The sequence below is a fragment of the Theropithecus gelada genome, chromosome 16 (assembly GCF_003255815.1).
Source record: "Theropithecus gelada isolate Dixy chromosome 16, Tgel_1.0, whole genome shotgun sequence".
NCBI lineage: Eukaryota > Metazoa > Chordata > Mammalia > Primates > Cercopithecidae > Theropithecus > Theropithecus gelada.
Window position 1 is genome coordinate 32,668,756 of NC_037684.1, and position 24,853 is coordinate 32,693,608.

General features: G+C 57.1%; 2 protein-coding genes and 1 pseudogene across 5 annotated transcripts; 1 reads left to right on the forward strand and 2 right to left on the reverse strand.

The window, feature by feature from the left end:
- Nucleotides 1–1,565: 1,565 nt before the first annotated feature.
- Nucleotides 1,566–9,923, forward strand: GRN (granulin precursor). Of its 4 annotated transcripts, none has more exons than XR_003116136.1 (13): nt 1,566–1,815; nt 5,981–6,125; nt 6,249–6,374; nt 6,490–6,574; nt 7,049–7,161; nt 7,263–7,398; nt 7,512–7,621; nt 7,856–7,982; nt 8,182–8,279; nt 8,367–8,612; nt 8,832–9,069; nt 9,158–9,388; nt 9,478–9,923. XR_003116136.1 is itself a non-coding variant. In XM_025361012.1 (13 exons), exons 2-13 carry the CDS (start codon nt 5,988–5,990, stop codon nt 9,492–9,494), a joined length of 1,665 nt encoding a protein of 554 aa, XP_025216797.1. In that variant the 5' UTR covers nt 1,566–1,815; nt 5,981–5,987; the 3' UTR covers nt 9,495–9,923. The 4 variants fall into 4 exon arrangements, 3 of the variants coding, with proteins under 3 accessions (XP_025216797.1, XP_025216795.1, XP_025216796.1); XM_025361012.1 differs by having other exon boundaries at nt 8,832–9,065; nt 9,158–9,392; XM_025361010.1 differs by having other exon boundaries at nt 8,832–9,065.
- A 114-nt stretch (nt 9,924–10,037) lies between these two features.
- On the reverse strand, nt 10,038–21,056 carry FAM171A2 (family with sequence similarity 171 member A2). Its single transcript, XM_025361009.1, has 8 exons — nt 20,793–21,056; nt 17,045–17,272; nt 16,717–16,809; nt 13,265–13,423; nt 13,008–13,187; nt 12,793–12,909; nt 12,550–12,676; nt 10,038–12,007 (listed from the first exon to the last, which is right to left on the reverse strand). Exons 1-8 carry the CDS (start codon nt 20,908–20,910, stop codon nt 10,549–10,551), a joined length of 2,481 nt encoding a protein of 826 aa, XP_025216794.1. The 5' UTR covers nt 20,911–21,056; the 3' UTR covers nt 10,038–10,548.
- A 1,395-nt stretch (nt 21,057–22,451) lies between these two features.
- LOC112610238 lies at nt 22,452–23,222 on the reverse strand (annotated as a pseudogene).
- Between the last annotated feature and the right edge of the window lie 1,631 nt (nt 23,223–24,853).

Genomic DNA, 24,853 nt, shown 5'->3' on the forward strand with positions numbered 1-24,853 from the left:
TCACCAGGGCACAGACTAGTCCTAGGTCCTCAGCAGGCCAGGTGTCTTATCCGCTGTCTGGGTCTGCTCTAACTCCAGGCTTAGAACCCCTGCCACACGACTCCACAGCTTGGCTGGCACCCTTTCCCTGCTCCTACTTCTGCTGCCTCGAGCTTGGCTAGCTGTCCCCCTGCCCCCGCCTCACCCTCAGCTCCAGTGTCTTGCTCAGGCTGCAGCAGTCTCCATCCCCTGTGCAGACACTGCCCTTCCTCCACGGTCCAGTACCAGGTTTTCCCTGGGCCTCTCCTCTCTCCTGGCCCATCTCCCATCACCCATCTCTGCCTGGCCCAGGCCCTTTGGCACCGAGCAGCCTGACTCTCGTCACTGGCTAATGTGTTCTGTGGTACATTTTCTCTCCTCACCCTCCCATATCAATTCCTCGAAGGCAGGGCCAGGGGAGACTAGGAAGCCACTTCCCTTTCGACAGCCCCCGCCACAGCCCTGCCTGTGCCAGGCACCTAGCAGCTCCTGAAGCCCACTGGCATTGAACATGGCATTCAATCCCTGCCAAGCCTGCCCTTCCCATCTGGTTTCCCAGGGCTCTTCCCAACACCACCTCCTCCACCTGCCAGTTAAAATCTTCCCAAACTCAGCTCAAGGAGATGCTTCTAAGGTGGAATGAAATATCTTCTTCCCCACCTGTAGACAATCTACTTCCTCTCCCCACACCTGGCAACTGGCGCACGACCTTGTATATTAAATTAGATTCAGCCTGAGACTGTCTCCCACCAATCCCTGCCCCCTGTCCTGCTGAGCACCTGGAGGAAAGGGCTTTTGGGCTGTTTATCTTTGTCCTGGAAACCATCCTTCAACTCACTCTGGGCCCTGCCTAGCATGTCATCCGAGTTTGCAGAATAGGGCAGGACAGGACAGGGCAGGATAGGATAGGATAGGAGCGAGTGAGCCCGATAGCTCACACCTGTAATCCCAGTTCCTCGGGGGCCTGCGGTAGGAGAATCGCTTTGGGAGCAGGAGTTGCAGGCCGCAGTGAGCTATGATCAGCTTGGGCGACCGAGCGAGACCCTTTCTCTAAAACAAACACACAAGGTCGGGTGCGGTGGCTCAGGCCTGTAATCCCAGCGCTTTGGGAGGCCGAGGCGGGCGGATCACGAGGTCAAGAGATCAAGACCATCCTGGCCAACATGGTGAAACCCCGTCTCTACTAAAAATACAAAAATTAGCTGGACTTGGTGGCGCGCGCCTGTAGTCCCAACTACTCGGGAGACTGAGGCAGGAGAATCGCTTGAACCCGGGAGGCAGAGGTTGCAGTGAGCCGAGATCGTGCCACTGCACTCCAGCTTGGCGACAGAGTGAGACTCCATCTCAAAACAAACAAACAAACAAACAAACAAACAAAAGAATAGAAAGAGGAGCACAAATATTCCCAATTCATAACAGTCCCTCGCACTGTCAATGTCCCAGACACGCGCTATCATCTCTAGCAAACTCCCCCAGGCACCTGCAGGATGGGTGAAGGAAGGCGACGAGCACCAGCTGCCCTGCTGAAGCTGGCCCGGCGTCACATGATTCTCCAATCACATGATCCCTAGAAATGGGGTGTGGGGCGAGAGGAAGCGGGGAGGAGAGTGATTTGAGTAGAAAAGAAACACAGCATTCCAGGCTGGCCCCACCTCCACATTGATAAGTAGCCAATGGGAGTGCGGTAGCCCTGATCCCTGGCCAATGGAAACTGAGGTAGGCGGGTCACCGCGCTGGGATCTGTAGTCTGAGCGCTGCCCGGTTGCTGCTGCCCAGGGACCGCGGACCCGGACGCAGGTAGGAGGGCGGCCGCGCAGACCTCTGGCCTGCTCCTGCCCAGGGGCCCGGCCAGGGCCATGTGAGCTTGAGGTTCCCCGGGAGTCTCAGCCGGAGACAAGACAAGAACCGCTTATTGAAACTCCTTGGGGGTTCTGATACACTAGAGGGAGTTTTATGGGAAAGAGGAAGCAGTAACTGCAGTGACCTCTGTTAGAAGGGGGCTTTCTACCTCCCCAGCATTCCCCCAAAGCAGGGACCACACCATTCTTGACTCAGCTCCACCCCTGTCGGTAGGTGCCGGCTTCTTTCCCTCTCGTGGTGGTGGTGGGTGGTTCCCGCGGCGCCCTGAAGCCGGAGGGGCGCGCGACCCTGGGCTGGGAGCTCCGAGGGCCTGGGAACGGGACCTGAGACCTTGGCTTCTCGAAGGTAGTAGGGACTTGGGAGTGGTGACTGAACCTGGTCTGGCTCCTCCTTACTTCCTCTTTTTGGGGGTGGGACGAGCTAACTTCCGCCTCTCCCAGCCACTTTTTCCTGCTCAGTTGCAGCTAGGCTGGCTCCCCTTTTGGGAATTTCCTCTCCCCTTGGCACTCGGAGTTGGGGGCTGCCACCTAGTGGAAGATAACGGAGCTAGGGTCTTGAAGAGGCTGCTGTCCCCTCTGGCTGTTTTGGCGGTGTAGGGTGGCGTGAGAGACTGCGACTCGCCTCCTCATCCCTGTTTCTGTATGCGTGTGCATGTATTCAGTAGAAGCATACACTATACTCCCTCAACTCAGGGTAAACAGGAGGGGCCATGCACAGGTAACTCACCAGAGAGCTGAACACTCCTGTGCAGACAGACTCCCCTTCCCAGCAAGCCAGGGCAGCGGACAGCCTGCTGAGAACACCCAGGAAGTAGGCGGTGCCAGCTGCAGGTGTTTGCCTGGGAGCTGTGGGGCTGAGGAGAGGGTCCACTGTCCAGGACCTGTCAACTTCATCCTTATCTGTCCAGGAGGTGGCCTCTTCGGGATGCTGAGTTAGGGGAGGGGCACTTGAGGAAAGCCAGTTGGAGCAGAGAGGATGTGAGTGACTGGGTGGGTGACATTTCCTGCCCTTCCCCCCTCCAATGGTATCCACACATAGACTCGTGGGGGAACTGAGGCACAGACAGGGAGCAACTTCTCAGGCCCTCACAGTTGGCAATTACAGGATTAGGACTCAAGTGCGATTTCCAGGCAGTCCCTGTTTCTGTCGTACCTGTTGCACCTATCCCCCTGGGGCGTAGGGGTCCATTCTCAGGCACTGCCCATTGTGCCACTAGTGATATTAACCCAGGTCCAATACGCTCTGGGGCCATCAAAGCCTGTCGTCACCATGACCTGATGTGTGACATGTTATCGGTGTCCCTTGGTATCTTCATGGAACTGGTTCCAGGACCCCAAAGTCTGTGGGTGCTCAAGTCCCTGATACAAAATGGTGTGATATTTGCATATAACCTATACATACTTTAAATCATTTCTAGATTACTTATGCCTAATACAATGGAAATGCCATGTTGGCTGGGCACGGTGGCTCATGCCTGTAATCCCCGCACTTTGGGAGACTGTGGTGGGTGGATCACCTGAGGTCAGGAGTTCGAGACTGGCAGCCTGGCCAACATGGTGAAACCCCTATCTCTACTAAAAATACAAAAATTAGCCAGGTGTGGTAGCAGACTCAGGAGGCTGCTCAGGAAGCTGAGGCAGGAGAATTGCTTGAACCCGGGAGGCAGAGGTTGCAGTGAGCTGAGATTGCACCACTGTACTACAGCCTGGGCGTCAGAGCAAGACTCCGTCTCAAAAAAAAAAAAAAAAGAAAAGAAAAAGAAATGCCATGTAAATAGTTGTGATCCTGAATTGTTTAGGGAATAATAAGAAAGAACAATCTGTACATGTTCAGTATAGATGCACCCATCCTAAGCCTAACTACATAGTATACCTCAGCAACAATGTAACATTTTCTGGGGTTTTTGTTTTGTTTTGTGAGACGGAATCTCAGTCTGGCTCTATCACCCAGGCTGGAGTATGGTGGCACGATCTCCTCCACTCACTGCAACCCCCACCTCCTGGGCTCAAGCGTTTTCCTGCCTCAGCCTCTTGAGTAGCTGGGATTACAGGTGTGCACTACCACGCATGGCTAATTTTTGTATTTTTAGTAGAGATGGGGGTTTCACCATGTTGGTCAGGCTGATCTCGAACTCCTGACCTCGTGATCCGCCCACTTAGGCCTCCCAAAGTGCTGGGATTAGAGGTGTGAGCCACCACACCCAATATTTTTTTATCTCTGGTTGGATACGGTGGGCTGACTGTACTTAACATCTCTGAGCTTCAGTTTCTTCCTTTGAAAGTAAAGGTGGCTGGGCGTGGTGGCTCACGCCTGTAATCCCAGCACTCTGGGAGGCCGAGGTGGGTGGATCACGAGGTCAGGAGATCGAGACCATCCTGGCTAACACGGTGAAACCCCTTCTCTACTAAAATACAAAAAATTAGCCGGGCGTGCTGGCAGGCGCCTGTAGTCCCAGCTACTCAGGAGGCTGAGGCAGGAGAATGGCGTGAACCCAGGAGGTGGAGCTTGCAGTGAGCTGAGATAGCACCACTGCACTCCAGCCTGGGAGACAGGGAGAGTCCGTCTCAAACAAACAAACAAAAAAGTAAAGGTGAGGCCAGGTGTGGTGACTCAAGCCTGTAATCCCAGCACTTAGGGAGGCTGAGGCGGGTGGATCACCTGAGGTCAGGAGTTCAAGACCAGCCTGACCAATATGGTGAAACCCCTTCTCTACTAAAAATACAAAAATTAGCCCAGCATGGTGGCGGGTGCCTGTAGTCCCAGCTACTCAGGAGGCTGAGACAGGAGGATCGCTTGAACCTGGGAGGTGGAGGTTACAGTGAGCCGAGATCATGCCACTGAACCCTAGCATGGGCAACAGAGCAAGACTCCATCTCAAAAAAAAAAAAAAAAAAAGGGTGAGCAGGCTTGGTGGCACGCTCCCAAAGTCCCAGCTAATTGGGAGGCCAAGGTTGGAGGACTGCTTGATCCCAAGAGTTTGAGTCCAGCCTGGGCAACATAGCAATATCTCATCTCTAAAAATAAAAGTAAAGTAAAGGTATTAATTACTACTTTGGATGGTTGTTGCAAAGAAATAAAATAATGGAGAGTCTTGTAACTGGCTCCCAAGAGGCTCAACAGACATTACTGTTTTCGCTTCTTCAGGACGAGTTACCTCTCTGGCCACGCCACTGAGCTAGCTGGGCTAGATGAGCCTGGGAGAAGAGTTGTTTAGGAAGTGAGAGGCTGCTCTCCGCAGAAGCTCAAGGCTCAGTTCCTCCTGGTGACTCAGATGGGCAGCCCAGTGGGCACACGTGGTCTCTCTCCACATGTGGCTGGGTTTTACTTCCAGAATAGATGGAGAGGCAGGGGTGGGGGGTAGCATGGTTGGGGAATCTCAGAGAGCCCTGGTGGTGTGGGGTACCCTCAGAACACAGGTATCTCAAAGGCTGACCCAGCTTCTGTGTCTCCTTCCCTGGGTGAGGAGGGGACATTCATGGTCAGGTGGTGACTGGCCTCTGGGGAAGGCAGCCCAGATTCCACTGGCCACCATACTTCCTTTTTCACAACTTTCTCACCCCTGTGGTTTCCCATGTCATCATGTGGCCGCTTCCTGCAAGGCCTTAGTGGGGTGCAGGTATGAACACAGTGTCAGGCAAGGAGGCATCTGGAGGGGAACCCTGGCTTTTCCTGGGGGGCCTCCCTCCCTGCACCCCAGCCCTGTCCTCTCCCATGGCTACTGATGCCTTCCCCCCCACCCCAGAGGTGGCCCACATCTGCACAGATCAGACCAAAAAAAATCACGTCTTCCTGACTCTCATAAGCCTGCCCAGTGAGGCCCAGGCATTAGACCATGTGCTGGGGACTCAGGCCCGCACATATACGCATGTCAGCATTCATGCTCACAGGTCTGCACGTGCTGGGGCATGTGTCACACACAGGGCTCTGTAGGAAGCTGACTCTCAGCCCCTGCAGCTTTCTGCCTGCCTGGACAGGGAGGTGTTGAGAAGGCTCAGGCAGTCCCGGGCCAGGACCTTGGCCTGGGACTGGGGTACTGAGTGGCCCTAGAATCAAGGGTGGCACGGGCTTAAGCAGTTGCCAGATGTTCCTTGGTACTTTGCAGGCAGACCATGTGGACCCTGGTGAGCTGGGTGGCCTTAACAGTAGGGCTGGTGGCTGGAACATGGTGCCCAGATGGTCAGTTCTGCCCTGTGGCCTGCTGCCTGGACCCCGGAGGAGCCAGCTACAGCTGCTGCAGTCCCCTTCTGGTGAGTGCCCCTCAGCCTAGGCAAAAGCTGGCAGCCTGGGTTTTCCCAGAGGGTCATCTTGGATTGGCCAGAGGAGGATGCCAGGCACAAGTCTGTGGTTTATCATTTCCCCTGTCTTTCCAGGACAAATGGCCCACAACACTGAGCAGGCATCTGGGCGGCCCCTGCCAGGCTGGTGCGCACTGCTCTGCTGGCCACTCCTGCATCCTCACCGTCTCAGGGACTTCCCGTTGCTGCCCCTTCCCAGAGGTGAGCATGCCATCAGCCCGATGGAGGGGCTTAGGTCTGCATTGATGCTTTTCCTGCAGTCTCCCACTTGCAGATAAAAGGGCCTTGCCAATGCCGGTTTCTCTGTGTCCTACAGGCCGTGGCGTGCGGGGATGGCCATCACTGCTGCCCACGGGGCTTCCACTGCAGTGCAGATGGGCAATCCTGCTTCCAAAGATCAGGTGCAGCCGGGATGTGGGTGCAGGGTAGACAGACGGGCAGCATGTAGAGCCTGGAACCCAGGAGCCCAGCTGGCGGGGCAGCCCCGATTCCTGCCCTCTTGCCCTCATTCATGTGGCATCTGTACTAAGCAACACCCCTGCTGTAGACAGAGGTGCAGCACTGGGGATAGGAGGGGCAGGAGAAAGTGCAAGACTCCAAGTCCAGGCATTGTGGCGGTGGGGAAAGGTAAAGCTGAGCCGATCTAATGCCAACCCATGGTCAGTGGGTGCCCCTTCCCCATGCCATCTTGCTGAGGGAGGGACTGGATTGTGAGGAGGGTGAGTTAGGCATGCCTAGGAGATCACTGAGCCCTAGTGTCACCCCCAAACCCCAGTAGCTGGGCTTGCAGGCCCTGGTGCCACCAGCTCTGTACGCGATGGGGCAGTCACCTTCCCTGAGTGGGCTGGTAGAATCCCGGGTCATCTTGTCCACAGGTAACAACTCCGTGGGTGCCGTCCAGTGCCCTGATAGTCAGTTCGAATGCCCGGACCTCTCCACGTGCTGCGTCATGGTCGATGGCTCCTGGGGGTGCTGCCCCATGCCCCAGGTACAAATCTGGGGAGACGGGGGTACGTGGAGGGAGGTGGGGGCAGAGGGTGGGGGCCAGGGGCAAGGGGTGAAGACGGAGTCAGGACCATTTTTTCTCAGGCTTCCTGCTGTGAAGACAGGGTGCACTGCTGTCCGCATGGTGCCTTCTGCGACCTGGTTCACACCCGCTGCATCACACCCACGGGCACCCACCCACTGGCAAAGAAGATCCCTGCCCAGAGGAGTAACAGGGCAGGTGAGGAGGTGGGAGAGCATCAGGCCAGGGGCTGGGGTGGGGCCTCATTGACTCCAAGTGTGGCAAAAAGTTCCCTCCACCCTGGCTGCCCCTCACACTTGCTTCTCTTCCAGTGGCTTTGTCCAGCTCAGTCATGTGTCCGGATGCACGGTCCCAGTGCCCTGATGGTTCTACCTGCTGTGAGCTGCCCAGTGGGAAGTATGGCTGCTGCCCAATGCCCAATGTGAGTGAGGGGCTGGAGCCAGCTTGGCTGTGTGCCCCCAGCCACTTGGCCCTGACATGCACCTTACAGGGCTCTGGGGCATGGGGGCTGGCTGGCTGCTTGCTGGGAGCCTGGCTGATGCAGGGTTCATGCCACCCCCTAGTGGAGGATTGGGGCAGTGCCAGCCATCAGCCTGGCTGCTCCCTGTGCTCTGCTGAGCCTGGAAGTGACAAAGACTCACCCGTCCCCACCCAGGCCATCTGCTGCTCCGACCACCTGCACTGCTGCCCCCAAGACACTGTGTGTGACCTGATCCAGAGTAAGTGCCTCTCCAAGGAGAACACTACCATGGACCTCCTCACTAAGCTGCCTGCACAAACAGGTACCAGAGGCAGGGCACAGATACAGGGGTGGGGCCCTCTTTCCTCCCTTTTAGGCCTGGCCTTAGGATCACTGCAAGGTGGTGTAAGTGGTGCCCTCCATCTTCAACACCTGGTGCCAGCTGTGGAGCCGGCAAAGGGTGGATACTGCTGAGGGTCCCCAGTGCCACTTCTGACCTGTCCTCTCTGCCTCCCTCACAGTGGGAGACGTGAAATGTGACATGGAGGTGAGCTGCCCAGATGGCTATACCTGCTGCCGTCTACAGTCGGGGGCCTGGGGCTGCTGCCCTTTTACCCAGGTACCCAGGGGTGGTGGGTGGGTGCGCTGAGCAGTGCGGCAGCCAACTGGGCCCCAGTGCCCACTGGCCCTTCTCCATCTGCCCTAGGCTGTGTGCTGTGAGGACCATATACACTGCTGTCCCGCGGGGTTTACGTGTGACACGCAGAAGGGTACCTGTGAACAGGGAACTCACCAGGTGTCCTGGATGGAGAAGACCCCAGCTCACCTCAGCCTGCCAGACCCGCAAGCCTTGAAGAGAGATGTCCCCTGTGATAATGTCACCAGCTGTCCCCCCTCCAATACCTGCTGCCAACTCATGTCTGGAGAGTGGGGCTGCTGTCCAGTCCCAGAGGTACATGGGAGGGGACAGCATCGTGGCCTGGGCAGGTGGGTGGCCAAACTCCTATTGCTTTCCGCCCTCCGCATGGCCAGTAGGTGACACCCAGCTCTGTCAGATTCGTTCCCAGCTGGAGGTGCTGTAAGCAGGAGAGGCGGGCTGGAGTAGGTAGGGGCTCGGCACTGTGCCCCACATAGTGGCTACCTAGAACGCCCTTTCCTGCCCACCCCCCAGGCTGTCTGCTGCTCGGACCACCAGCACTGCTGCCCCCAGGGCTATACGTGTGTAGCCGAGGGGCGCTGTCAGCGGGGAAGCGAGATCGTGGCTGGACTGGAGAAGATGCCTGCCCGCCAGGCTTCCTTATCCCACCCCAGAGACATGGGCTGCGACCAGCACACCAGCTGCCCAGTGGGGCAGACCTGCTGCCCAAGCCTGGGTGGGGGCTGGGCCTGCTGCCAGTTGCCCCACGTGAGTACCTCCCTGCCTGCCCCTGGATAGGGGAGCTAAGCCCGGCGAGGGGACAGGAATGTAACACCATTCTGTGCTCCCTTCCCCGCCAGGCTGTGTGCTGCGAGGATCGACAGCACTGCTGCCCGGCTGGCTACACCTGCAACGTGAAGGCCCGATCCTGCGAGAAGGAAGTGGTCTCTGCCCAGCCTGCCACCTTCCTGGCCCGTAGCCCTCACGTGGGTGTGCAGGACGTGGAGTGTGGGGGAGGGCACTTCTGCCATGATAACCAGACCTGCTGCCGAGACAACCGAGGGGGCTGGGCCTGCTGTCCCTACCGCCAGGTCAGTGCCATCCCCCACCCTGGGGCTGGGTATGGCCAGGGACCAGGTCCCACCTCATCCAACCCTCTCACCCCCCTCTGACCACCCAGGGCATCTGTTGTGCTGATCGGCGCCACTGCTGTCCTGCTGGCTTCCGCTGCGCAGCCAGGGGCGCCAAGTGTTTGCGCAGGGAGGCCCTGCGCTGGGACGCCCCTTTGAGGGACCCAGCCTTGAGACAGCTGCTGTGAGGGACACTACTGAAGACTCTGCAGCCCTCGGTACCCCACTCGGTGGGTGCCCTCTGCTCAGGCCTCCCTAGCACCTCTCCCCAACCAAATTCTCCCTGGCCCCCATTCTGAGCTCCCTATTACCATGGGAGGTGGGGCCTCAATCTAAGGCCTTCCCTGTCAGAAAGGGGTTGTGGCAAAAGCCACATTACAAGCTGCCATCCCCTCCCCATTTCTGTGGACCCTGTGGCCAGGTGCTTTTCCCTATCCACAGGGGTGTTTGTGTGTGTGCGTGTGTGAGTTCCAATAAAGTTTGTACACTTTCTTAACAGTGTCTGATTTGCCGCCCTGCCTGCCCTCCCCAGGGCCCCAGAGCAAGGGTTCATGTCCACTGCCAACACTCCCTTCCCCTACCCCACAGAAAGACACACACAGCCTTAACCTCACCAGTTTTGTATTTGCTGCTGCCCACATCGGCTGTATCACATTACCCCCTAGTCCCCAGAGCTGTCCCAGCCACCAGCCCTGTGACATCGTAGCCCAGAGATGGGCTAGTCAGCAAGCAGCACCCCCTCCCCTCCCAGGGGTCCAGAGAGAACGCCCCCTCCCTTCCCAGCCCTCACACTAGCAGCTGAGGCTGGGTCACCCCTCCTGCTTTCCCACAATAGAGCTTTCTATGTACAGCCACGTCTACACAGGCACTGCTTCCCCCCAGCCCTCCTCCCAGGCACCTCCCCTTGGGGGCTGGACCCCCCCTCCTCCCCGGCTTGGAGGCAGACACAGGGTCCCTTGCAAGACACAACCCAGCACCTACCACGGAACGGTTCCAAGGCCCCTGGGCCCCTCTCCAGCCTGGGGCTGGGGGCTACGCGCGAGGGCCCCCGCAGGCCCCGGGGGCGTGCACCCTGGGTGCGGGCTCGCGCGGGAGGGGCGGTGCCAGGCCCGGCGCCGGCGCTACTTGACGTTGAACACCATCAGCGGCCGCTCCTCCCGCCGCTGCCACGGGCTCTTCTTGTCGCCGGCCTCGTCGCCCACCTCCGCCCCCAGCTCGTCCTCCGGGCTGGTGAGCGAGTCGCGCCGCAGCTCGCTGGCGCTGCTGCGGGAGCTGTCCCCGCGGCTGCGGCCCCGCCCCCGGGGTACCGTGGCCGCCCGGCCCTCGGGCGCCGCCACCTCGTCCAGCAGCGGCGTCAGCGAGTTGTCCTCTGGAGAGCAGAGACCCGTACGGCTCTCGCTGCTGCTGGGCTCCGTGTCCTCGCTGAGCGCCAGGCGCGGGGGCGCGGGCGGCGGCGGCGGCGCGGCAGGCGGGGCGCGCTCCCGCTCCTCCCTCGCGGGCCGGCGGCGCGCGGGCCGCGCCTCGTGCACATCGACGCCCGAGTCCAGGCTGGCGTCGGTGCTGCGGGCCCCGCCGCCCGCCTGCAGGTCGATGTAAGAGTGGCGCACTTGCGAGTTGGAGCGCCCGTCGAGGGACACGAACCAGGCGCGCGGGTGAGGCTTCACGCCCAGTTCCAGTAGCTTCTTCTCGGTCAGGGCCTGCAGCTCCCCGTTGAGCTGCGCCATGGTGGACTCGTTGAACAGCACAGGGATGGTGACCGAGCCACTGACGGGCGCCGCGCGCCCGGCCCCCCAGCCCTCGCCGCCGCCCCCGCCGCCCTCGCCCCCCGGGCCTGAGTGGCCCTGCATCTGCGGGCGCTGGGGGTCGGGCTGCGGAAAAGCGCGCGCTGGGCCGGGTGCCGTGCCCTCGGGCGGGGCCGGCTCGTCGCCCACGCCCGCGGCGCCAGCCTCGCCACCGAGGCGCACGTAGTGCGCGGGGATCACCAGGGTGGGCATGACGTTGCGGTAGACGTTGTCCTTGAGGTGGTCGATGGAGCCGCAGAAGATGAGCTGCCCCGCCTGGCCCAGCGACGGCGGCCGCGCCAGCTGGTCCACCGACTGCGACAGCAGGAAGTCGGGGGTCTTGCTCTCGGCCGCCCCCTTGTGGCCCAGGTAGTGGTCGAAGGGCGGCGGCGGCGAGGGCGGCTCGTGCAGGAAAGCCGCAGCCCCCGAGGGCCCGCGCCGGTACTCCTCTAGGCCGGGCTCCAGCCCGCCGGGGCCCTCGGCCGAACGCGCGCCCTTGAGCCCGGCGCTTTCGCCCCCGCGGGCACCCGAAGGCTCGGCGGCCGGGCGGCTGGCAGAGCGCGGCTTGGTGCGGAAGAAGTCGTCCCGGGAGGAGGCCAAGTCCCGGGAGCTGGAGAAGGCCGAGTGGAGGGGGCCTGGAGGCGGAGCCTCGGGGTCCCCCGACGGGGCGGGTTCCAGGGGTCCCCCACAGATGAGGTGGAGCTGGGACATCGAGGTGGCCTGGTCTCGTTTGTTACCGTCAGAGGGCCCCGAGAGCTGCAGCTTGCGGTGCTGTTGCCTCGGCTTCAGGCAGCGCCTCCTGGAAGGGAGGGAGCAGAGGGGGCCTCTCAGGAAAGGGTGAAGGCCAGAGTTGGCCCCGAACCCCCTTAAATGCAAGACAAGAGATGAATATAGTGGAAGAGGTGAGGAGAATGCCTGGGGCCCCCAGGAGAGATGGCGGGGAGCCACGTCCGTTTGGCGGTCCCCTCAGGGTAAACTCTTGCACTCCTCTGCATGTAGGATGTGCTGTGAGAACCAGGGATGAGCATCTTAGCCGTCTGTGGGTGTGTTCGGCCTGGAGTCCTCTGGGGAAGAGAGCTGGGCTGCTAGGGGCAGTGGCAGATCTCTCTGGAGGGGCCGGGCTGCAAGTCCTTAAGCCCTGCCTCCCCTCCCACCTCCCCGCTGTCTTCAGCCACTAGCACCAGCCCTTCAGGTCTTAGCATGTTTACAGGAAGTCTTTTCCTGTCTGCCCCTTGAGGACCAGAAGTGGATTTTATGCATCTTTGGGGCCCCAGGGCCCGGTGCAAGTGCAGGCCTCAGTCAGAGGAGAGGAGGGGAGGGTGGGGGAAGCCCGGTGCTCACCGACAGTAGTAGATGAGCAGACACAGCAGGATGAGCACCAGCAGGGCAAGGGCTGCCAGGATGGTGAGCAAGAAGATGGTGTGGTAGGTGCCGATGTCCTGGATGCCCGACGTGATGGTGACCAGCCCTGTACCAGGCGAGGGCTTAGCGTTCAGGTGTGGACGCCCTTCCTGCCTTTCAGAAGTCTGCTCTCCCAGCTCCCCTCCTCCACGGCCCCTATGCCCACTGCCCCACTACTCTTACCAGCCGTGGGGGAGGCCATGGCGGCGACCCAGTACCCCAGCTGAGGGGAGACGAAGGTCCAGTAGAGCTGCCGGCCTTCCTTCCGGATTATACCAGTGCCATTGCGCACCCACAGCCCTGGGAGAGGCAGGGGTTTTGTCACACTTGAGTCCCTCCCACTTAAGTCCCACTTTCCTCCCTCAACTCAAGCACCTGCAACCCCCTGAGGCACTTACCACTCTTGGGGTCGAATCTCCAGGCTGGAATGCTGGTGCCCACGGTGACGGCACGAGTCTCGGAGGGCACGGGCAGGGACAGGTGAATGGGGCCTGAGAGTGGCACCTCTGTCCCATTACCTGTCAGCAGGTGTACGCTTACAGCAGCCAGGGGCATCAGCTCCAGCCAGGAGCCATTGCCTGAGGGAAGAGCGTACAGGGCTGAGGGCTGATCCTGAGCCTGGGGAGACCCCGTCCACGCTGGGCACCCAGCCTACCTGAGCTGGAGGCCTCAGTGCCCAGGAAGGCAGGGAAAGCCCGCATTTCCTGCTGGGTGCTGGCAGGCGTGAGTGACGCCCAGAGCTGGCTGTAGGTGGAGCTGACAGGCAGGCGGGCAGCCCGGCGCTGGAACTGCACCAAGGGCTGGGAGCGGGCACCTGGAGGGAGAGAGGGGCTGCAGTGGCGTGACCACGGACAGGATCCCCAGGGACCGGAGCAGAAACCCATTATCTAAGGAAAAGGGGGATATTAGGTCAGGCCACTTCAGAAGGCCAGGGAGGGTGATGCCTTGGGGAGAAAGCTGGGCAGTCATGGAATGTTAACCTGGAAGGGACATGGACTTGAAATCTCTGTGTGAGCCTCAGGAATTTACTTGCTTTCTTAGAAGTTTCCTTATAGAACCTATAAAATATTGCGATCCAGATCCTCAAACAGTATTGTCTACTATGTGGCAGGCACCAGATTAGACACTGGGGGCTCAAAGATGAATGTCTGCTGTGATGGGAATGTTTTCTAGCTGTGCTGCCCATTATGGTACCCATTGGACACACGTGGCTGTTAAGCATTTGAAATGTGGCTAGTGTGACTGAGGAACTGGATTTTTAATTTTTAAAAATGTAATGAATTTTTTCTAGGTGGGTGCAGTGGCTCATGCCTGTAATGCCAGCACTTTGGGAGGCCAAGGTGGGCGGATCACCTGAGGTTGGGAGTCAGAGACCAGGCTGACCAACATGGAGAAACCCCAGTTCTACTAAAAATACAAAATCAGCTGGGCGTGGTGGCGCATGCCTGTAATCCCAGCTGCTTGTGAGGCTGAGGCATGAGAATCGCTTGAACCTGGGAAGCAGAGGTTGTGGTGAGCTGAGATTGTGCCATTGCACTCCAGCCTGGGCAACAAAAGCGAAATTCTGTCTCCAAAAAAAAAAAAAAGGCTGGACACGGTGGCTCACGCCTGTAATACCAGCACTTTGGGAGGCCGAGGCAGGTGGATCACGAGGTCAGGAGTTCAAGACCAGCCTGGCCAAGATGGTGAAACCCCGTTTCTACTAAAACTGCAAAAATTAACCAGGTGCGGTGGCAGGCGCCTATAATCCCAGCTACTCAGGAGGCTGAGGCAGGAGAATCACTTGAACCCAGGCAGCAGAGGTTGCAGTGAGCCGAGATCATGCCATTGTACTCCAGCCTGGGCAACAGAGTGAGAATCCATCTCTGGATGGATTAATTTTAAAAAATTAATTTTTTTAAATTTTTTTTATTTTTTATTTTTGAGACTGTCGCCCAGGCTGGAGTGCAGTGGCTCAGTCTTGGCTCACTGCAAGCTCCACCTCCCAGGTTCACGCCATTCTCCTGCCTCAGCCTCCCCAGTAGCTGGGACTACAGGCGCCCGCCACCACGCCTGGCTAATTTTTTTTTTTTTTTTTGTATTTTTAGGTGAGATGGGGTTTCACTGTGTTAGTCAGCATGGTCTCGATCTCCTGACCTCGTGATCCGCCCGTCTCGACCTCCCAAAGTGCTGGGATTACAGGCGTGAGCCACCGCGCCCGGCCAAATTAATTAATTTTTGATTTAATTTACTTCAATTTAATATGTAGCTAGTGGCTACTGCATCAGACAGTTTAGGTCGTGTGTGTGTGTGTGTGTGTGTGTGTGTTGGGGAGGAGGGGACAGACATATAAACAATTCCAATACAGTATGGTCACAGCTAACATTTATTAAGCTTTAAGCTATGCTGCGCACTGTTCTAAGCAGGTTACCTGTATTAACCCCTGCAATTAGGAAAATAGCCCCTCAGCTAGGTGTCTTTATTATCAGCCTCATTTTAGAGGTGCAAAAATGGAGGCAGGCAGGGGTTCAGTAACTTGCCCAAGGTCACAATCCTCAAGCCTGGATAGAAGCCCAGACCACTGGGCTCCAGGCCCATCCTCTCCTGTGCCATTCCTCCTGCCTTGCTATCCAAATAGAGGGATGCAGGGAACTAGGGGAGCTGGTCTCACTCAGCTCAGGGCAGGCCCTGTGGAGTCTTGCAGGATGTGGAAGACTCAGCCAGGAAAGAAAGAGGGAAAGGACATCCAGGAGGCCTGGCATGAGAAAGGCCCAGAGGTGTGGGGCAGGGGGCGGCCCGGGCTCTGGAAGGCGCTGTCAGCTCTGAGATGGCACCTGGGCTTGGTACTGAAAGCAGTAGGTACCATGCAGGGGCTTCAAGCCAGGGGGCTACAAAGGGTCCACTGGCATTTTAGAAACCTGCAGGGGCACTTAGAAGCCTCTGGTTTGGGATCAGAGTGATGAAGGTGAGCAAACAAGAGCAGCTTGGTGAGGCCGGGTGAAGTGGCTCATGCCTGTAATCCCCGCACTTTGAGAGGCTGAGGCGGGTGGATCACCTGAGGTCAGGAGTTCGAGACCAGCCTGGCCAACATGGCAAAACTGTCTCTACTGAAAATACAAAAATTAGTCTGGCGTGGTGACAGGTGCCTGTAATCCTAGCTACTCAGGAGACTAAGGCAGAAGAATCCCGAGGTTATGCCACTTCAGTTTGGGCAAACAAGCAAAACTTTGGCTCAAAAAAAAAAAAAAAAGAAAAATCTAGCTCCGTGACAAGGGCTCAGGCTGAGACTACAAACCGGGAAGGGGCTCCTCGAACTCTGAAACCCACCATGGCCCTCTAAGCGGAACGGAGCCCCCAAACCCTCACTGTCCTCTACTACTCTCCACCTGATGTCTCCCCCGGCCTTCCTCTCCAGTGGAGGTGCCTCTGCTTCCCTTTCACTCCTGAGTCGAGGGCTGACCGCTCCGTTCGACAAGCTCTCACCCAGCCGGGTCCCCTCGCAGGTTAGGGCCGTCTCAGCACAGAAAGCAGCTGCCCTCCACTCCACTGCCCTGCCTGCTCTGGAACTATTTCAGGGCTTGCAATGATCTGTCTTCCTACTTGGCTGTGAACATCCAAAGGCAAGGAGCAGGTCTTCTTCCTCACTGTGGTTCCCAGCACCAGCCACAATGCCTGGCACGGCCTAGGAGTTGAAGTAAGTACTAGCTGAGCGAGACCAAAAGCCGGGGGTAGATCAGGACAGCTGCAGGCTTTCTCTGGGCCTTGCACTTCCTGTGCACCTGTGCATCCAGCAGGTGCACAACAAATCCGTGTAGGCCCATTGAAGATAAAGGTGGCAGGGAAGGTAGGAATAGATGGAGAACAGAAACCACGAGAATCCCCGATAACTATAAACATTTATTGAACACCTTCTGTACTGTGTTTTTTCACTTTTTATGAGATTTAATTCTTACTCCAATTTGATGATGTAGGCACTAACCTTCCACATCTTACAAATGAGCAAATTATGGCTCAGAGAGGTGAAGTGACTTGCCCAAGGACACCCAGCTAATATAGGACAGTGGAGGTCTCTACACCCAGGTTAGGGGAAGGAAGAAGAGTTGGTGTGGGTGAGGGGGAGAGCCTTACCGGGAGAGCCTAGGAGAATGTGCACCAGGTCCTCATAGAGGATGAGCGTGGCCGGCCGCTCAGGGAGCAGGTAGAGACTGACAGACGCATACACTGTGGGAGGGATGGCCGGTCAGCTCCAGGAAAGCCTGCCCCCCACCCCCCAGCCAGGCACCACCTCCATCTGAGTCCCAGAGGCTTCACCCTCCCTCAGCCCCCTCTGTGTACCCCAGCCCAGGCAGCAGCTGCTGGAAAGCCTCCCCCTCCACCCCCAAGGAGACTATTTTGGGAAGGGGCTGATGGAGGGTCAGCTGCTGTCCCCCCCCACTCCACCTGCCCCTGCACTCACAGGGCAGCTTGTCAACACGCCAGGGCACAGAGTTGGTGAGGAAGCCAGGGCGGGCAGCAGTGACCAGCACCCAGGTGCCCAAGCGATAACTGAGGGGCAGGGTAGCCACACCCTCTGAGTCTGTGGTACCAGCTGCCAGCAGAGTCCGGTTCCCAAACACATCCACTGAGGCCCGGGCCAGGGGCACCAGCTCTCCGCTCACATACACCTGCACCTTGATCAGGATCTCTGTGGGCAAGATGGGGTGAAGGAAGTGAGAATGAGGGAGGGGGAAAGAGAACTGGGGGGAGCCCCAATATCAGAGGAAGGAGCTGTGTTTGGGAGAGTCTTTGGGGCTGAGGCTAGAGAAGGCATGATTTAAGACCCAGCATTCAGTGAGAAACCTCCTATCCGCCCATAAAGGAGGTGGGACTATTCCCGTATTTCATTGTCTGACACATGCACTGTGTCACATTTTCACAATTCTAAACTCAGGCTATGTCTATGATTGATGATGCCATCGTTATAACTGGCAGCATTTCTTCCTTTCTTACTGGTACCTGAAATCATGGTGCATCTTACAGTCAGTGGTGTACTGGATTTGATAATATATGCTCTTAGTCCATTTTACAGATAAGGAAACTGAGGCTTAGAGAGTTTAGATACTTGGACTACAGCTAAGTGGAGATCTGGGATCCAGACCTGGCAGTCTGCCTCTAGAAGCAACATTCTTAACCCCGGGCCTGGGGAGAGGAGGACAGGAGGGCTGAGAAAGGCTAAGTAAAGCTGGGTATGCAGGTGGAGAGAAAGGTCAAGATTCAGCAGTTTGAAAGGGAGGATGGAGGCTAGGGGAGAGTTAGGGGTCTTGGGAAAAAATTGACAGGGGACACTAGGAAACTGGTCATTCCCGTCATTCATCCTTTTCCCAGAATCCTTTGCACAAGCCTGTTTCCCTTCAGATTTAGGGACTCACCCCAACCCTATGCCCAGACAAATTACTTCTGCCCCCTCCCCCTCACATGAACCGCCTGCCCCCTCCCAGCTGGTCAGCTACAGTCAGTCACCATGGCAACGCCCTCATTCCTCCCAGGAGATCAGGCAGGGAGCTGGGGCCCTGGCAAGGGGAAGGAGATCTGGGGGGGTGCAACCCAGGCCCAAGAGAACTATTGTGGAGGGGGCTGGGGAGGGAAGCCCAAGTGTTTTGCTTTCCAGGGATGCCTCTGCCCCCAGCCTAAGGAGAGTCTGGCCAGGCCATCAGGCAGGTGTCCTGCCCTCAGATGGCGTGATGGGGAGGAACCAAGCCTTGAGTTGTTCCCATGGATTCTCCAGGCAGTCTCTCTGATCCAGGGCACCCCTTCCCATCAGCACAGCCCCTCCCTCAAGAACACACCTCCTCACCCCTACCTTCCTGCTAACAAGGTGTGTCATGCATGTATGGACACCTCAGTGGGGGGCCCAGGAGGCAGGTGGGAAGTGGGCTGAGTGCTGGATGCAAATCTAGTGGGGGTTGGGTACGGAAGGAAGAGTCTAGAGCTGAGAGCAGCAGGGCCTGGGGAGGTCAGGGTGCTGCGGAGACTTCGAGGAGAGGGAAGGCCTTAGAGTGGAGCCTGACACTCAGCAGTGACAGGTGTCTTAGCTCAGGCTCCCAACCCGGAGCCAGTGCCACGCCTGCCCTAGGCATCCCATCCAGCTGTTCCCCTGAGCCCACCTCCCCTCCCAGGCCAGAGCCCAACCCTGCAGGGTGGGTGCACACTCCACCCACTCTCGCTCTCTGCTGCTACAGGAAGCTGGCACCCCTGTACTGTTTTTTTTGCACATTTGATGAGATTTCTTACTTCAATTTGATGATGTAGGCACTATCCTTCCATGTCTTACAAATGAACAAATTATGGCTCAGAGAGGTTAAGTGACATACCCGAGGGCACCCAGCTAATACGGGAGAGTGGAGGTCTATACACCCAGGTTGGGAGAAAGAAGAATTGGCTTGGGGTGGGGGGAGGGGAGAGCCTAGGAGGATGTGCACAAGGTCCTCATCCATCCCCCCACCAACACCCATTAGGAATTCTGAGAAGCCAGAAGGGCCTGGCTACTCCCACCCCCATCCTGGGCTTAGGAACAGCTGGATAGAGCAGCTGGGGAGAGGGACCCCGAGTCTGAGATACTTGGGGTCATTTGAGGGAATGGCTTGGGTTCAAGAGTCAGAGCTTCAGAATAGGGAGGGAGCTGGGGAAACAAAACTGGGGTGGGCTGGTAAGGCTCTGTGCCAACCTTGGGGGTGGGGGAGAAGGGGGCAGGTGCCTAGCAGATTCCCTTCCCCCTTCCCCTCAACCTGGGCTCCCCGCCAGCTGCCCCAGAGAACCCCCCTATCCTGGCTCTATTCCAGCCAATTCCCTGGGCCCCTTCCCCTGAGGTGCAGGGACTTGAGGGGAGGGACGTCCTAGGAAACTAGGGCTTCTTCCTACTAAGCAAAGCCTCATCTCCTCCCCCAGAGAGCTGGGGAGACTGAGGCAGAGGGCGAACCCTCCCCAATCCTCAAAGCCTGACATACCATATAGCATCCACCTCTCCCGGCTCCAGGCCTGCCTCAATCCAGGAGGAAATCCGACCCTCTCCCTTCATCCGGACCCCACTTCCCTCATCCAGACCCCCCCACCCTGCTTTTCCTGCCAGCTCCTTAGTGTGGGGGTGAGGAGTGAACACTGCTTCAGGCAGGGATGGGGCCCACAGGCAGGGGGGAGAGAGCAGGAGCACGGGAGGTGGGCTCAGGGCTGGAGTGGGGGGAGGCCCATAAGCATCCAGGCCTGCCTGTGGAGTGTGGAGTCAGGGTCTTGCTCCCCCACCCTTTCCTGCTGCGGAAGCCGGCCCCACCCCCACCTCACACACCCACCTGCGCCCGGTGAGTCGCTGGGGAGGGTCTCTCCACTGCGAAGGAGATGGGAGATGAGGAGGGGGTGATCTGGGGGCGGGCAGGGGACAGGAGTGCCAGGAGGCCTGCTGAACGGGGACCCAGGCACCTGCCCTCCCAGCCGGCACTGCCCACAGCCAGCCAGCTCAGCATGGCTCCGCGACCGCAAGCCTGCCATGCGCCTTCAGTTGGAATCACAATGTACCCTCTTTTCTCAGAGCCCCACAACTGCCGCTCGTCCTCCGTCATAGGCTCACAAGCATTTATTTGGTGCACCCCAAATTCTAAACCAGGGGAGCTGGCTGGGAGCTGTCAGGCTCCAGGGCGAAGAACCCCATTAGAGCAGTCAATCCCGCCCACAGCCTCACCCACTCCCCCTTCTCCCCTCCCCCCTTCAAACCCAGCTCCAGGCGCCCAGCCTCCTGTCCGGGCCTAGGGTGGCAGCCGATGCCGGCGCCCCCACCCAGCCGGGGTCGGGAGCGAGGAACCCGCAGGGGGCTGCGGAGTGGGCGCCCGCCCCAGCCCGCCCCTGGGCGGGTGTCTTCGGTAGACAATGGCTCAGGCAGCAGCGCCTCGCCGACTAGGAGGGAGAAAAACAAATAGGGAGGGGGCGGCGGCGCCGAGCCTGGGGACCCTCGCCCTACCCATTGTGTCTCCCCAAGACCCCCGCCCCGGACGGCCTCCCTCTCCCCGCCTCCGCTTTCTCCAAGAAGCGCCGACCCCAGATCGCTTAGCTCCCCCCACCCGAATCCAAGGAACAGAATACCCCTCAATTCACGAACGCCGCGAAGAGGGGGCTAACGGGCGGGAGCCTGATCAGGGGGCGCAGGCCCGCGATCGCGGCCCCTCCCGGCGGAGACTCACCCTGCGGGCTGGGGGGCTCCGGCGGCGACTTGCCGGGAGCCCTGGAGGCGCTGCCGAGCAGCAGCCCCAGCAGCGGCAACAGCCGCGCGAGGACGCTGGGGCCACTAGCCGGCGGCATCGCGGGGCTAGGCCGGGCCCTAGCGGTCCATGGCTCCCGCCTGGTCCCGCTTGCCCGGCCCGGCGCAGCCCCAGTTCTGCGCCGCGCCTCGCAGCTCCGGCTCCCGCTCCGGCTGCGGCGCCCGCTCAGCGCGATTGTCTCCGCCCGGAGCCACCGCAAGCGCCCCCTGCAGGCGGCGCGCCACACTACTGGCCCCCCGGCACCGCCCCCTCCCGGCCCCGCTCCGCCCGCCTCCCCCCAGTACTGCCCACCTTCAGCCCACCCCGCAGCCCCTGCTCTGCGCTCCCAGACTCTGGGCTGCAAAGGAGTGTCGGGATTAGGGTCCCATCACCCGGGTTCTTGGGTTTTGAGAGTACCCAAAATTGGTGCAGAATTTTTTTGTGTGTAGGTTGGGAGTGGCTATTGCTTACAACACTCTCAAGGGGTACGGTCATGAAAGTCTCAGAAAAGTAGGCGATAGCCCCCTTCTCCCGGCAAAACACCTAGGCAGTGCTGGGGCAGGGAAGGCCCCCTAGACACCCCTAAGTCTCTTTTTTGTTTGTGAGACAGAATTTTTTTTTTTTTTTTTTTTTCAGGGACAAGTGAACATTTATTTTTGGGCCTTTCTTACTATTTCAAGTCTTTTTTCAAAACAAGGCCCCAGGAATCTCCAGATTCAATTATGTCCCTGGGCTTGGTCGACTGGTGCAGGAGTCTTGGGGAGCCCTGTACAAATGCTAGAGTTACTCATTTACCAAAGTTACTCATTTACCAACACTAAACTCTAGGATAGAAGATGCCCATGGAATGTGCTGATTTTAGATGAGGTGGCAGCCAATGTAGAAAATGCTGGAATTTTTCCTTGGAACTGGACTGTGATGAGAGGTGCTTGCCATGAACATAGGCTAGTGCCGCCTTCTTCTTCTTTCTTCTTTCTTCCTTCTTTTCTTCTTCTTCTTCTTCTTCTTCTTCTTCTTCTTCTTCTTCTTCTTCTTCTTCTTCTTCTTCTTCTTCTTTCTTCTTTCTTCTTCTTTCTTCTTCTTTCTTCTTCTTCTTCTTCCCCCCTCCTCCTCCTCCTCCTCCTCCTCCTCCTTCTTCTTCATTTATTTATTTATTTTATTTATTTTTTTACAAGAGTCTTGCTCTGTTGCCCAGGCTGGAGTGCAGTGGTGAGGTCTTGGCTCACTGCACCCTCTGCCTCCCAGGTTCAAGTGATTCTTCTGCCTCACCCTCCCAAGTAGTTGGGACTACAGGTGCGTGCCACCATGCTCAGCTAATTTTTATATTTTTAGTAGAGACAGTGTTTCACTATGTTGGCCAGGCTGGTCTCGAACTCCTGACCTCAGGTGATCTACCCACCTCGGCCTCTCAAAGTGCTGGGATTACAGGTGTGAGCTACTGTCTTTTCTTTGACCTTTCCTTTCCAGTTTTTGAAGATAAAGCTGGAAATAATCTTCTCTGAAGATACTTGATAAAAATTCCCATAAAAACAAAAACACATGCTTCTACTACACATGCTTCTACTTCATTGATAAAAATTTACTGCAGTTTGGCACCTGGGTCTAGTTCAGCTGGCAGATGAGCTGACTGATGCATTCACCCCGATAGCCAGGTGTGCCCATCTCATTGAGGAAGCCCACTCTATTTTTGGTAGCATGATGGGCCACTGAGAGGTGGAAAGGGCGCAAGAACCATGAGATCTCCTGGAAATGCTTTCCTGGGAAGGCAATTTCATGAATGAGGTCTTCCAAGCAAATGACACCAAACTTCCCCAGGTGCTCTTCAATCACTGTGTTGTCTGTCAGAGGGATGATCTTATTCTTGACCTTGGCTTGTCCGTGTTTCAAAATGAGTTCCTGGACAGACTTCTGATTTGGAAATCCCCAGGTCACATAAGGTTCCACTATACGCAGCATTTTTAGGTTCTGGGGGGTGACATTTACAAAGACACCACTAAAAATGTTATTTAGGCAAAGTCTTACAAATGGTTCTCTGCACCAATAAACTCATGCCATCAATTCTTTCGATGCATACAACAAAGGTCAAGGAATGTTTATCTGGCAATTCCAAGGCGTGACGTTTGACTTCTAGTCATCTGAGATGCATTTTGTCACATTTCTGCCGCTAGGAATCATGTAGGAATGATTCCAGTTGCTTAAACTTGAGCCCTTTTCCTTCCCTCTGCTCCTTCTTTGACAAAAGTGCCTGCTTTGCCTGGGTGGCTTTGAGGGCTTCATAAGCCTTCCTCTTTTTCAGGAGATTTTCTAGAACCAAAGGGATTTTTCTTTGCTCTTGCAAAGAAAAATCTTTCTAGTGTTGCAGCTACTGATCATTAAGAGTCTTTTGCTATTGCCCAGGCTGGAGTGCAATGATGCAATCTCGGCTCGCTGCAACCTCCGCTTCCTGAGTTCAAGAGATTCTTGTGCCTCAGCCTCCTGAGTAGCTGGAATTACAGATGCCTGCCACCATGCCCAGCTAATTTTTGTATTTTTAGTAGAGATGGGGTTTCACTGTGTTGGCCAGGCTGGTCTTGAACTTGTGACCTCAGGTGATCCTCCCGCTCAGCCTCCCAAAGTGCTGGGATTACAGGTGTGAGCCACCATGCCTAGCCCTAAGTCTCTTATTAAGCCACTGGCAAGTTACTCAGCCTTCTGGTCCTGTCTTCCTTTAAAATGGGAGTCGTCATAATCTCTGCCTCATAGGGTTGCTGTAATGACTAAATGAGATGTAATGACCAAATAATGATGTAAAGACTCTAGCACAAGCCTCACAGGAGCAGGGATGTAATAAATGCTGCTATTGCTGGCCCAGGGTGAGGTGGGGGCTCACCTGTGCCCAGGTAATATGATGCATTGCTGGGCAGTGCTAATGGCTAAGGAGTGTTTCCAGAGCTGGCAGCAGCCTTTCTCTTCCACCAGTTGGTGATTCTCAGTGGTCTTGGTTCTGGCTTTGTGAATGATACACTGGGTCTCTCCTTTGTCCTCAGCCATTGAATCCTGTATTTGAGGACAGCTATTGGCTTGCCCTAGTCCCAGCCAAGCTCTCTTTCCTTCCAGTTCAATATTTCTGGTTGTCATCATCAATCAGTTTCCAGCTGGCCAAATCCTTATCTGGTATCTCTTCCCTGGTTCTCTCCGGTTTGTCACCTTCTCTTTCTCACCATGCGGTGGCCAAGCCTAAGGGACTGGATGCCTAAGGCAAGGACCCCATTTCCCAGAGAACAGCAGGCTTCCCTCCTGGTTGGGTCTTCTGATTTAAGGGGACATCATTATAAGCTTGTGGACAGAATGAAAACTGCCAGTGTATCTGTCTCTCTTCTTTCTTTCTCCCTTCCTTCTTTTCATCTCTCTCTCTCTCTTTTCTTTTCTTTTTCCTTCCTTCCTTCCTTCCTTCCCTCCCTCCCTCCCTCCCTCCCTCCCTTCCTTCCTTCCTTCCTTCCTTCCTTCCTTCCTTCCGTCCTTCCGTCCTTCCGTCCTTCCTTGTCTGTCTTTCTTTTTTTTGAGACAGAGTCTTGTTCTGTTGCCCAGGCTGGAGTGCAGTGGCTGCGATCTCAGCTCACTGCAACCTCCACCTCCTGGGTTCACGCCATTCTCCTGCCTCAGCCTCCCGAGTAGCTGGGACTACAGGCTCCCGCCACCACGCCCGGCTAATTTTTTTGTATTTTTAGTAGAGACAGGGTTTCACCGTGTTAGTCAGGATGGTCTTGATCTCCTGATCTTGTGATCCACCCGCCTCGGCCTCCCAAAGGGCTGGGATTACAGGCATGGGCCACCGCGCCCAGCCTCTCTCTCTCTTTTCAACAGAAATTTCCATCTCACCAGATTTCCCAGTACTATTCTTATGTAACTAGTTTTTTGGAACCTCAGCACAAGACTTAGCACTCATCCCTGGTGAATTTCATCCTGTTGGTTTCTACCCAATTTTGCAATCTGTCAAGGCTGCCTTGAATCTGCTTCAGTTACCC

Bases quoted from the DNA above. Each gene is read 5' to 3' on its own strand.
- FAM171A2 (XM_025361009.1), bottom strand. From the start codon at position 20,910: ATGCCGCCGGCTAGTGGCCCCAGCGTCCTCGCGCGGCTGTTGCCGCTG. The intron at 16,810-17,044 runs GTGAGTGCAGGG...TCCCTCCCACAG, and splicing joins GCGTGTTGACAAGCTGCCCT to TGTATGCGTCTGTCAGTCTC. The intron at 13,188-13,264 runs GTAGGCTGGGTG...CTCTTCCCTCAG, and splicing joins CACTGAGGCCTCCAGCTCAG to GCAATGGCTCCTGGCTGGAG.
- GRN (XM_025361010.1), top strand. From the start codon at position 5,988: ATGTGGACCCTGGTGAGCTGGGTGGCCTTAACAGTAGGGCTGGTGGCT. The intron at 6,575-7,048 runs GTGCAGCCGGGA...TCTTGTCCACAG, and splicing joins ATCCTGCTTCCAAAGATCAG to GTAACAACTCCGTGGGTGCC. The intron at 7,622-7,855 runs GTGAGTGAGGGG...GTCCCCACCCAG, and splicing joins GCTGCTGCCCAATGCCCAAT to GCCATCTGCTGCTCCGACCA.